The sequence below is a fragment of the Lissotriton helveticus genome, chromosome 1_1, assembly GCF_964261635.1.
Source record: "Lissotriton helveticus chromosome 1_1, aLisHel1.1, whole genome shotgun sequence".
In the NCBI taxonomy this organism is placed as follows: Eukaryota; Metazoa; Chordata; class Amphibia; order Caudata; family Salamandridae; genus Lissotriton; species Lissotriton helveticus.
Window position 1 is genome coordinate 2,077,888,181 of NC_136057.1, and position 13,399 is coordinate 2,077,901,579.

The following is a 13,399-nucleotide window of genomic DNA, read 5'->3' on the forward strand; positions in this document are numbered from 1 at the left end:
AGCCGTTGCTGCAAGATTCCTGGAGGGGATGTTGGCCATTAGCTCATGGATGCCAAACAACTGCTTGAAATTAAATTCGGACAAGACCGAGGTGATGACCTTTGGCAACCTTTCACCGGAATGGTCTCCCATCTGGTGGCCCAGTGAAATGGGTCCACCCCCCATTCCGGTTGCCAAGGTCAGAAACCTCGGTGTCATGTTTGATGACAAGCTGTTGTTTAGACACCATGTAAATGCAGTGGTCTCATCCTCCTTCTATACTCTGAGGAAGATCAAGAAGCTGTTGCCATATCTCCCTCCAGCCGCAGGGAAAACATTGATCATCACTCTCGTTTTCTCTAAAATGGATTATGGCAACGCCCTCTTCCTCAGCACGCAAGAACAGATCTTAACCAAATTACTATCGGTGCAAAATGCTGCAGCCAGAATTCTGCTCGGCATCCCCAGTCGCCGCCCCACCTCTTCAGCCATACGTCACCTGCATTGGCTAAGAGTCAAGAGTCGGATAAAGTTTAAGGCACTCTGTATCGCCTATAAAGACATCCATGACTCAGGACCCAGGTTTCTTAAGGATGCTTTTCGGATCTACGCTCCTCAAAGATCACTTCGCTCAGCTTGCACCCACCTCCTCTCTGTCCCACGTACCAGAACCACTAGCTGGGGAGACAGACGTTTTTTAGTAGCAACCCCCAGGCTGTGGAACTCTCTCCCTCTGTCCATCAAAACCAGTCCCACTCTTATCATCTTCCGTAAACTCTTGAAAACCTGGTTATTTAATCAATGATTCATCTGGTAGCTCTCCGTCCCAGGTAGTCCGATATGCGCCGAGACACCCGTGGGTATTTGTGCGCAATAAAAATCCCAAAAACGTAAACATAAACATAAACATAAACACTGACTTAGTCATATTAACCTTAAACCCCGAAACGCGGCCAAAGTTCGATAGGACTTCAAAACACGCCGGCAAGGACGTCCTCGGGGTGGAAAGCGAGATCAGAACATCGTCGGCATACAGGCTGATGGTATGAGCGTCGCCCCCAAGACGGATTCCCTGCACTCTCTGATCTAACCAAATAAGTTGCTCTAGGGGCTCCATATAGAGGGCAAATGGGAGGGGAAACAGAGGGCACCCCTGCCTAGTACCTCTTTTGATAGCAAATCGGGGAGACTTGATCCCGTTGATCCGAACCGTGGCTGTAGGGAACTTGTAGCAATTCATCACCCGCGTGCAGCACTTCAGACCCATACCTGCTTTCGCCAAGACCTTCTCAAGATAAGGCCAGTGGACCCGGTCGAACGCCTTCTCGGCATCTATAGCCAACAACATGTACTCCCCCTCTTTGCGTGCCGCTTTCTCCAGGAGGTGGAATGCTCGCTTAGTATTGTCCGAGGTCTGGCGCTCCGGGATGAACCCGGACTGGTCTGGATCCACCAGGTATCCCATGTAGGGGCCCAGTCGGGCGGCCAGGATCCCGGTATAAAGTTTGAGGTCCACGTTTAGCAGGGAGATAGGCCGGCATGCCCCATAGTTTGTGCGGTCCTTCCCCGGCTTGGGTATCACAGCAACAGAGGCCTCTAAAAGATCCCCAAGGATTGCACCTTGGTCCGAAAAGGAGGTAAACAGGCGTGCAAGGATCGGGCCAAACTGGACACAGAAGGCCTTATAAAAACTTGCCGGGAAGCCGTCTGGGCCAGGGGCCTTTGCTACTTTAAGACACGCTATGGCCGAGATGACCTCCTCAGGTCATATATCCCTTTCTAAGCACCCCGCCTGATCCTGCGTTAGAGCCAGGAGGGGGACAGACGCCAGGAAATCCGTTTCCTCTGCATCAGCCGAGGGGTCCGCGGAGTAAAGGTCCGCCTAGAAGGCGCTAAAGCAGCTGGTGATATCATAATCCTCCGTAGCCCGCGTACCGTCCCCTCTAACAATTTACCTCACCATACGCTGCTGCGTCACCTCCCGCAGCTTATGCCCCAACAGACGCCCACATCTGTCCCCCCCAGTGTAGTACGCATGACGGAGCCGCAGGGCCACGAACTCCGCTCGGTCCAGATCTAGCGCTGCCAATTGCTGCTGCGCCACCTTCAGTTGCCTCCATATTCTCGGGGCACCTGTCCTCCTGTGTATCTGTTCCAGCTCCCTGGTCTGTAGAGTGAGTTTGTCTCTCTTAGCCTGTCGTTCTATGTTCTCTGCCGTCGCAATGGCAATAAGCTCCCCCCTAAGCACCGCCTTGAGCGCAGCCCACTGTGTGGCAAGTGTGGTGTCTGTATTGTCATTGTGTGAGAGGTAATCCGCAATTACTCGCCGCAGTTTAACCACCACCCTGTGTAGCAATGTTTCCCGCAGTCTCCAAACCCTGCGTGTCCGCTTTGATGCCGGCAAGGAGAGGACTAAAGGCACTGGAGAGTGATCGAACAATGAAGCAGTTCCTATGTCTACTTTGGATACAAGCGCCTGAACAGGTGTAGATGCAAGCAGATAATCTAGACGCGCGTGCATTAGAATAATACGTGTAGTCCCTTTCCCCAGGGTGTAGCTTGCGCCAAAGGTCGCGGAGGCCCAATTCAGCCAAACGGTCCAACCCTTCCGCGGAAAGAGCCCCCACCTGGGAAGTGCGCTGAATTTGTCTAGGGTGTTATCAAAACTATGTTCAAGTCCCCCCCTAGCACTACATACCGGTCGGCTGTTGCCGTTATCTCTGTGAGCGCCCTGTGAAATAATTTTTCCTATCCCTCATTGGGGCCATAGACAGTGCCGATTATGAATGTGGAGTCCCCCATCAAGAACCTGTAAGCTAAGAGTCTCCCCTTAATCTCTGCAGTTTTATGTAACACCCTACCCCCAAACTTCTGGGACACCAAGATCGCAACCCTGCTGTTTTGTTAGGATTCGAAGAGAAAAACTGAGTGGGAAATTTGCGGGATCTTTGGGGAGAAGGTGTGTCTCCTAAAGGAGGCAAATGTCGGCCTGGGATTGCTCCAAACACAACAGGACAGCCTTACGCTTGACCGGGTTGTTCAGACCCTGAACATTAAGTGTGAGTATGGTAAGATCCCTGACAGGCATTTAACCAGCGGAACACCAAACCAGCCTACAATGCATTTTTTATCCCAAACTCTTAACCCTTCTTCTTAACGGCACAACCCTTTACCCAAAACTCTTGATTCCAAGCTGTAATGCACTGCCAGTTGTACCTCAAATATACCACTAATATCACCACAGGTGCATATAGCTAGAAATACCAAACATGCTCAACAAAATGGTACACAGGGGCCTATCGATCATAAAATAAGTGGGTCAAAATTTAGCTTGGTCTTCTTCTGTCGCTTTTTGTGGTTTTCCGTATCTTGGTCATAACCTGATATAATTTAGTAAGCTTCACATTTTACAAAAGCAGGAAAGGTGAGCTGAACTTGTCAAACTAATAATTTGTAAAATATATTCATGCGTACCGGTAACTGATATGGATGAGAGTAATTTAATTATGGAGCTGATTTACATTTTTGGTGGTTTTCTAATTGGTGGGCAACTAGCCCAATAATAATATCATAGTCTACAAGATAAATATGATGAACTTCACATACAACGCCACCATTTGACACAGTGATAATGACCAGCTACTTACATAATTGCTGTAGTTGGTTAGCACTTTCAGCTGCCCCCTTCACCCTTCCCACCTCCGGCCTCACTTGCAAGCAAGTGATGTTTGTCCTTTCTGGGACAGAGCAAAAAATGCACTTCAATTTCTTCATTTTGTACTGAAGGATCACATGTTGTTTCTGCTGCCCATATGCATAGTTCAAGCCGACACACCAGGTTCTCTCCTAAAATGGAAGCGCTGTCCCTCCAGGTTTAGTAGTTCAGAAGGACACAGGCGGAGCAGGAGCTACTTGACCCAACCGTGAGGGTTGAGACCTTTTACTTCTGATGTACCAACAACTGAGCCTTGTACCCCATCAGTAATTGACTAGAGCAGGTCAAGAAGTCCAAGGCTTCCTGGGGGGAGGAATAGACACAGGGCATTAACACAGGCATACAACTCAAAATACGTTCAGCAGCAGCAATAAATGATTGTCCAATCAAATACTTGCTTTTATGAAAAAAGGACTATTTATATAAGAACACAGAGTAAAATGTGTAATTCACAAGCTACACACAGTCCCCTGAGGTTAGAACTAGTGTTTTCTAGGTGGGTCCTTGAGTCCCATTACCCTTTCTCTAGCAAATAGTGGTTATTCCTCATTATTTTTATAGGCATCATTAAGGGTAAGCCCCAGTAGCAGTCCAAGTCTCAGGAGTCCCTCTCCGAAGCTTTATTAAGGTCAAAAGTGTTCCAGCATGAAAGATCGACATGGCACGAACGTTCCCTCAGGGGTATCCAAAAATGGAAACCACCATCTTCTATGTTTTGTGCCAATCACACGCCCGCATACATCCAGCATATGCATCTAATGTGCACACACTGCACAGCACTATATCCTTTATGTATTGTACCATTCACAGGCACACATACATCTAGCACATGCATATAACATACATGCAATGGACACCATAACCATCCCTGTACTGTGCCATTCGTAGGCACACATACACCCAGCTCATGTATAACACAAATGCGCTGTGCAACACTGTGCAACAAACCGTTGGCAAAACTCCAGTGACTCAAGTAAAAAGGCATGTTCATTCCTACTGCTCCCTACACTGTATGCTGCAACCACCCTGCTTGTGCTGCTTAACCCCTGGGGAAGGCAAACACTTTCTACCCCTATGAGGATTTTGCTTTGGGTGCCACTGCCTGTCCAAAACCTTCTGTGAGATAGGCCAATGTCGTAGCGCACCGCATAGTCCTTGTTCGCCTGCTTGCCCATGACAACAAAAATCAGCATCAGGGATCCAGACATCATTACAGTTAGGCCACTCAGGGATTTTTCCATTCTAACTGTGTGCTTATTAAAAAAGAGTGTCTTAACTAAATGGAAATCACTTGGAAAGGAAGTGGTTTACATTCCGATTTTTATGTCGGGTACCTGTCTATTATGGATAGCTTTTTATTGATATGGTTGATTTCTTGTAGTCACAAATGGGAAAAATAAACTTGCTTTTTTGGTGGTCACTTTTGAATTTTTTGGGGCCCGATTTGTAAAGGTAAAATTAGACCCAAAGTCTAATGTTGCTACTTTTTGGTATTCCCAAAGGTATGCTACTACTAGTAAGGTAGTAAAGTTATTAGTAGTAACTTATCATTGTGAATTCCTAAAAGTAGTAAAGTTAGACTTTTGGTCTAAGTTAGATTTTGGTCTAACTTTACCTTTGTGAATCGGGCCCTTAGATTTTAGGTCTAAACTTAGACATTAGGGGCCTTAATATGTAAAGGGTGCACTATCCCTGTTTGCACCCGTGCACCTTAAAACAGATGCACCGTCCGCAAACAGGGAAAGTGCGCCCTATTAAATGGAATGCGCTGCCCCAGGGCAGCCGCGAACACGCGCAGACCTCAGGGCAACGCATTCATGTGAAAAACTGAGCTGCAGCTTTAAAGACGCTCCATGTTTTCACACTGCAGGTGGCAACTCGCCTGCACTTTTAAAGGGATTAGAGATTCCCTTGCAGGTGGGTGCAGTCAGTGACTGCACCCGTCTGCAAGGGGATATCTGGTGGTCCATAGGACCACATGTCCCCCCTCCAGAGGGCTGCTCTAAAGGAGCACACTGACAGTGCGCCATCTTTTAGATGGTGCAATGTCAGTGTGTCCCTGACAGCTTTTTGCCTCTGCACCCACATCTATAATATGGCGTGGGCACCAAGGAAAAGGAACTCCCTCATTTGAATGGGGCACACCCTCCTGCAAATAAGGAAATGCCCCCTGGAGATAGCGCTGGTGAGTTATGTGCGCCAGCGCTATTGGTATTACGGAAGGGGCTGCACAAGCCTCTGCAGCCCCTTCTGTAATACCAAAGTACCCCGGGGGCACGCAAAGTAGGCACAAACATCTGTTGGACCCCCGGGGCACTTTCATAATACTGCCCCAGGTCTAAACTTAGACTTCAGGTGTAAAGTTAAACTACAGGTGTAACATTACACTTCAGGTCTAAACTTAAACTGCAGGTCTAAACTTAGACTTCAGGCCTAAGTTTACTTTTGTGAATCAGGCCCTAAGCGAGAACGCTCTCCTCAGTACTTCACGCTCAGTCCCTGGTAATCCTTGTATGTCTTTTCCTTCATTTACACCTGTCGCAAATCAATCGAAACACTTCTACGGCGAACTCTGAAAATAATATCAATGTCTTTACAGTGAAGATGTCTATATGTGTATATTCTTGTGAATTCATTGACTCTGAATCTTTTTTTTCTTTTTTCAGGGTCTACCAGGAATGACTGGCAGTGCTGGGGCACCTGGTTACCCTGGCAGGCAGGTGCAGTAACTATGCTATAGCTTTATATGTTTGCTTTTCCGACTATGCAGCAAAGTAGGCTAACATGTAGGCTGACATCGATTCAAATGTTTTTAAGTTTTGAAGTCCGTGATGTTGATAATGTGGGACAATTTTTGAAGCAGGTGCTTTCTGAAGTCACCATTTAAACAATACATTCTTTTTCTAGTTTAATGCAATAAAACTGCTTTTTTAAATTTTGGTATTTATGTGGGATGGTACGTCTCAAGATCATGTTTTTTATGTTTGTCAAATCACAAGTTTGAATGTGCCCTTGCTTGTTATTGTTGCCCTCTATTTTGAAAGCCTACTAATCGTACTTCCAGTTTACTCTCATGACGGTAGTCAGCTGTCAATTAAATTTCTTCTCTGTGATTGAGCCCATGATTCAGGACAAACTATACATACTTAGTAAGTTGTTCAATACACACTCAGGAAGAAGCAAAGAATACACCTTGGAACTCTTCCCTGGTGTGGAAGAAAAAAATCCAACACCAATTTATAAAAATAGGAAATATTTTATCTTTAAAATGATACCAAAATGAAAACAAATCCAGTGTAGGGAACCCAAGATATGAATTTTTAAAGATTTAGTTCTATATAGCACATAGAAACCTATAGCCCAAATTGGGACATCTGGTCGTGCTAGACCAGGACAAAGTCAAAGTTTGAGGCCGACCGCGATGACGGCCAGCACGGCTACCGCTCGTGGTATGCCTCGGTCAAAGTTTTTACCTTCTGACTTTTCTGGATCTTTTTCTGCCGGGGCACCTCGAAGCTCTCCACCAGTCCGGATTCGGTGAGGGTTCACTGGCTGGCCTTGCGACGAGCTCCCAGTCAAGTCAAAACTATGGAAGTCAGACCTCCAGAGCTTTCCAGTGATCCAGGCCAGCTCGCGGTAGAAGGTAAACGGCTTGACTCGCAGTAGCAGCCAATCATGTCTGTTACCTTTGGACTTAGAAATTTTTACAGAGCCTTTTCTCCCGGGGTCCCTTGATGCTCTTCACCAGGACAGATTTGGTGAGGGTTCACCGGCCTGGAAGTCGGACCTCTAGAGCTTTTCAGCAAGATGAACCTAGAGGTCAGGCCGGCTTGCAGTTAAGGGTCACCGACTTGGCTGGCCAGGTCGAGTCGGTCCAGCCATGAAGCTTTTTTCAAAAGTTGCACCCAACTCCTTCAAACTTTTGGAACTTCTTCCTGAAGTCCCTCTGAGGGTCCCAGGGGATCCAAAACATATTCCATGGGTATGGAAGCTCCAGGATTTTCCTTGAAAGTTTCGGACTTCAGTTCTTACAATCCACATGGACAAAACCCTTACAAATCCACTGGATGCACTCCAGGCTGGGGATTCTTGGTGGTGATGATCCAGGCAAGCTCCCGTAACCTGTAGCTTGTAAGAAGTCCCCTCTTTGCTACTTTTGCAGCAAAATTGGTCCTAAGGATGGGAGTTCCAAATTGTGCAGCAGGTGCAGTCAGTCAGAGTGCAGGGTCTGATTGGTGCAAATCAAACTTCCAGCATGGACCCTTCTTCTTCCCTTGTTTCAAGCAGCAGATCTGAGAGGCTCTGCCCCTATCAAATACTTTTTATGTGTTCTTTGTGGCCAATCAGAAAGGCACTCCTGTCTAATGAGGTGCAGGGCAACACCCATGACCGTGTCCATTTCCTCCTAAGTATGGCACAATGGTCTCCTAGAAAGCATTATACTTCCAAAATTCAATGTAGCTGAAATCTCAGCAGAGAGGCAAATGAGCTAAACTAACCTCCAGGGTGGCTCATCTCTATAGTCCCCCTCCCATTGGCAGCTGCACATTCCTTGCTTAAGCCTGCCAACTGGCTGGCTTCACAGGGGATGAGTGTAGATGGACCTGGCTTTTTCCGCCTGTCCCCATCTTCCTTTGTAGCTCATGGTTTATGACCCCCCCTTGCTGTGGTATTCATGTGGAGCAGAACTATCTCCTCCCAGGATTGCTCCTCAACCCGGCTGCCACTTATCTCTTCATCAAAGCAGCCTGGCTAATCCACTTAACTCTGATCAACCAGGGCAGACCCCAAGTTGGCTGAATTTTGGATTACAGCCAAGACAGTCTTATAACTTCTTTTCAGTACATTTTAGTATAAATTCAACAATAGAATATTTTTGGATTTATCAATACCATTCTTCTAAGTCCATGAATGACACATTTTCTGCAATCCCTAGCATTAGTTATTAATTAACAACCTATTACCATGTTAACCTATTTGGTTGGGGATCTGCAATGAAGAAAATGAACTGGGCAATTTCTCCAACACTAGGGCTTATAAAACATCTTTAATAAGGACCCTGCCTATATCTACAGGATGCCCCACCCCTGGAATAAATTGGGGAGGCTTTAGGGGTTCTGAATATGTATGTATATTGTAGATCCTCACTACACAGTGCTTGCAGTACAAAAGTTGATATTGGGAAGCACTTTACTACAATGAGGGTAGTGAAAGTCCAATTTCTCTATCCCCAGGGCATATAAAACCTCTTTTATAAGGGTCCTCCTTATAAGTACCTAACCCTCCAACGGCAGACACCTAGGGGATACCCTAGGTGTCCCTAATATGCCAAATATTGTAGTTTGGCAATTCTTAAGTGCCCCAAACACCAAAGTTTAGTTTGGGCGCAATTTACATTTTAAAAGTAGTCCTGCAACACAGGGCTGCTTTTATATTGACCTCAAGCTCTCAACAGTGCACACATGCAAGTGCAGAAAGGGCTGCTGGCCTCTAAACTGTCATGCCCTATTTTATACTAGGGACTTAAAGGTAGTTTCAATCCATCCTACCCTTATTGAGGCGGTCATGCCAAACATAGGGATACCCTAGCCCATAGTGTACCCTAGTGTATGTAGGTGTTTTGACTGTATTCTAAGAGTGTTTTCAGCCTAGTACTGGCCCTGGGCCTGGTTAGGCAGAGCCCAGGGATAGTCAGAGTCAGTTACCACCCGTGCCAGTCAGCAAAAAATGGAGGTGCCCAGGGCTCAGGATGACTCTGTAACTAGTGCAAACTCTGTGATTCCTCATTCTATCTGTACACCACTTCACTGTCCTCTCTGCCTTGCCCATTTGAGTTGTTATCCCTTTCTACTGTGCAAAAGTCTGTAAAGTGGGTGCAGACCTGATATCTGTAAAGGCTGCTGAATCAGTCCTCGTCTCCTAGACCACCTCATGGAAGGGTTCCCAGTGCCGTAAGGGCTCATCTCAAAATGGCTATTGCCTCATCCTCGGATCAGCCTAGTGGAATGACTGCTGGACCAGAAGGGCTGATCTCACTAATGGCTGCAGCCTCATCTTCAAATCAAGTCACATCATCAGCCACCTCTGAGTTTTAACGAAGATCCCTTGGTTTCCTTGGGCAAAGTTCTAGGCCCCACAGAGTAAAGTAATGCTGGCAAAAACTCCAGAACTGAACTTTGTTTGTCAAGTACTCGATCATTGCCTGGCAGTCAGCACCTGTCGTTTTTGTTGTTGCATGTGGTATGTTTGGGTTGACAATGTTTCTGAATATACCATGCTATTATGTAGAGTACATTAGGTTTATTTTAAGTTTGTTCATTATAGTGTGTTGAGACTGACTGATCAATATGAGAAATGCGGCATTTCCGGGCACATCAGTTTATGAAAGGCCAGTCAGGCAGGAACAGAGAAAGTGGTATACCTGGAAATCCTGTTTTTCATATTATATTATTCAGGTCTGAATATTGCCTTTCTTTAACCTTTCAAAATCTAGATATTTCTATCTCATGTAGAAATCAAAAGATCACTACTGTTTATTATCTATCTTTCTCTGGTATGGTTTTTCGTATGTATAGTTCTTCTCAGAAAAGCCAATGATTAATTTACTGTTACTAGCTATGTTAAGTGTGGCTCTCACAATTAGCTTAGATAACTGAATTCAAAATCAATTCACTGCTATGGACTAGCAACAGTTGGTATCAGAACTTACTACCCACTGTTGCTAAGTCAAAAGAATATCAGGGTGCTCTGCGTGGGCTCTCTGACAGCTTGTCAGAAAAGTGCTGGAGAGTAGCTTCTGTAGGGGATGGAAAGCACAGAGGGCCAGATGTACGACCCTATTTTGCATGCGCAAACTGGTTTGCGACCCATTTGTGCATGCAAAAATCATGTGGGCTATGTACAAACCCTATTTAGCGACTTGCAAAATAGTGTTTACGACTCGCTATTAGGAAGGTGCGTTCCCTTCCTAATTGCGATCCCACATGCCATGTAAGTATGTTTTGCTACCGCACTCGCAGTTTACCACCCTTTTCAAGAGGGTGGTGTAGCACTCACAAACGGGAAGTGCAGGGGAAAATATTTAAGCAGTGGTCCCAGGGACTACTACATGCCCTTAAAAAATTAAACAAAAATGTTTCATTTTTTTTTAAATGCATCCTGTTTTCCTTTAAGGAAAACGGGCTGCATTTATTAAAAAAACTGCTTTATTTAAAAGCAGTCCCAAGCCCAGCAGGCCACCATCCCTGGTAGGACCAGCCATTCCCAATGGGGTAGCAATAGCGAGTACCTAATGAATATTGATGAGGCATGCAATTTGCGAATCCATTGGTAATCTCAAACAGTGTCTCAAACACTGTTGCACATGGCAGTTTGTGACTCACAAACTGCGAGTCGCAAATTGTCATGGTGGTACATCTGGCCCAGAGAGTGGTAGGAGTGGGTGACAGGAGAGCAGGTATTTTGTTTTTTACATCTGGGACAGAGAGGAGAGGCCATGTTTTGCATGGCTGCCTCATTATCTGTCTGGTCATGTACTAGTACTTGGAAGCGGGGGCAGTCGATTTTGGGTGCCATACAAAACAAAAAATTGTAGAAGGGTAAAAAGTAAATTACTGGGATGTTTTTCACTTTGGCGTACTGAGTGACACCATAAAAAACTCAGGATTGGCTCTCATTGTCTATTTGATGTCACTCAGTTCTCCTCAGTATTTCCAATATAGGTCAGTCATGCCCAACAACCTTTAATGCGCAAAGTAAATATGTACTTAATGTGCTGTACAGAATAGCATGGTGCGTTAAGGAACTCTATCAACACCACAATACTACATGCTCCGGCAAGCACAACAGGTGCCGTTATCCATCACTAATTCTATTTGTGCTCTCTGCTTAGATTATAGAAGGTGTTTTTGAGTGACAGCTTATTGAGCGTTACCTTGCAGTTGTTAGGTGTCACGTGGTTGTTCGTTTGCTAAGAGGATAGGAAAACTGTGTAAATCCTTAAACATTTTTTATTCTACACAGAGGATAGAGCACAACTGTAAACCAAGTCAGATGAGTAGTTTCATTGCAATATTGTTTTGTGGCGGATTGCTCTCTTTGATAAGCTGAGTAATTGCTAGTGGAGAGGCAGCTTGCAGTAGGTATTGACTTTGGGGTAGTTTTGCCTGCACGACACATGTTTGTCATTCTTCAAGCAGGTGTTGGGCGACATGATCAGTAAGGGGATATCCATTTTAGTTAGGCTAAAAAGTCACACAAAGGTGGTCCTTGTAGAGGCCCCTGTAAAGTTGCCCCAGTCCTAAATGCTTTAAATGAAGTAAGAACCTTGATATAAATGTGTTCAAAATCATTCCAAAATGGTTTACAGATTCCCACCAGCTTCAAAGATTTTCTAGAGCTGGTTGTCATTCCTTCTCCAGTTACAGAGGATCTGTTCTCCATATGTTACGTGCAATCGTTGTGCTTGTTATTGGCTGACTTCATCTTGTTATTTGATGTAACCCACATTTAAGAAAACAATAGCATTAAGGTATAGTTGTGGAGAGTACCCTGTAACATGCATTGGGGTTTTATGGCGAATCTGGCATCTATCAGGCCACCTATTATACCTTCATTGAAGATATGAGTTATTTGTATCCTGTCGTGATTAGGGATGTGCAATGTTTGTGGATCATGTCAAGTAACACAAGAGTCTGTAAATTTGAGCAGGTAATGAAAGGGCTGGCCACATTTACAGCCTTTCAGTGTATTGCATGTAACCACAACAGCCCAAGACATTCCAGCCCGCGATGGATGATTGTGTGTGTGTGTGTAACCCAGGTTACAAATGGTACCAGTGGAGAAGGCCATGCAAAGAGCACTGGGGGCCCTAGTTGCCCAAATAAGACTCTGCAGATCATTTCAAAGCACAAAAGTCTTCTTGGAAGTTGCACCATGCTAACTGATGTTATCATTATTGTTAGTAAGTGAGCATATGTTTGTACTTCTGTTTTATTGCCGTTCTCTTTAGAACAACTTTTTTCAATAACTAGGCCTTGCAGGTAGCCATTCAGCAGAGTCATCATTTTCTGTAATTCTAATGACTAACATTTAATATACAACTTGCAGAGCTATGCAGCAGAGGTCAAATTCTTAGTTCTGGCAGAGGGTGGACACTGAGCTCTGTTGCAGGTTGGACAGACAGAGATCTTGCAGCGGTCAGACAGACACAGAGCGACAGCATCGGTCAAGTAGACACAAATTCTGGTGTAGGTGAGGCACAGAGCTAAGGTAGAGGTCGGAACCAGAACTCTGGCAGAATCAAAACACAGAGGTCATAGAAAACAGAACTCTGGTGAAGGTCGTACACACAGAGAGCTGTGGCAGAGGTCAGACAGCCATTGATCTTTGGAACAGTTCAGACACAGACCTCTCTAAGGGGTCGCACACAGAGCACAAATGGGAATTTGCATCAACAAACGGATGGCTGGCTCCCTTGTACTCTTTATGCTTTCGGTCTTTTGGCAAGCCACCTGTCCACCGGTCTTTCAGTTTAGGGGCGCACCCCATATTATGTACAAGCCATTGTCTCTAAAGCTAGAACTGCAAAATCAGTTTAACATTTACAAACTCAGGGCTTTGTATGGGGATAGAAGTGTGGAGTTTAGAATATGTGCTGAAACTGAACTGTTGCCAGGCAGAATTTGTAGCAGCATCTTTGCCAAC

At 45.4% G+C, this 13,399-nt stretch overlaps 1 protein-coding gene across 1 annotated transcript in view; it reads left to right on the forward strand.

The window, feature by feature from the left end:
* COL24A1 (collagen type XXIV alpha 1 chain) overlaps nt 1–13,399 on the forward strand; it is a 979,161-nt gene that overhangs the window by 408,753 nt on the left and 557,009 nt on the right. The window contains exon 9 of the mRNA XM_078645481.1: nt 6,361–6,414. Coding sequence (XP_078501607.1) covers nt 6,361–6,414 — 54 coding nt within the window. The remainder of the gene's footprint in view (nt 1–6,360; nt 6,415–13,399) is intronic.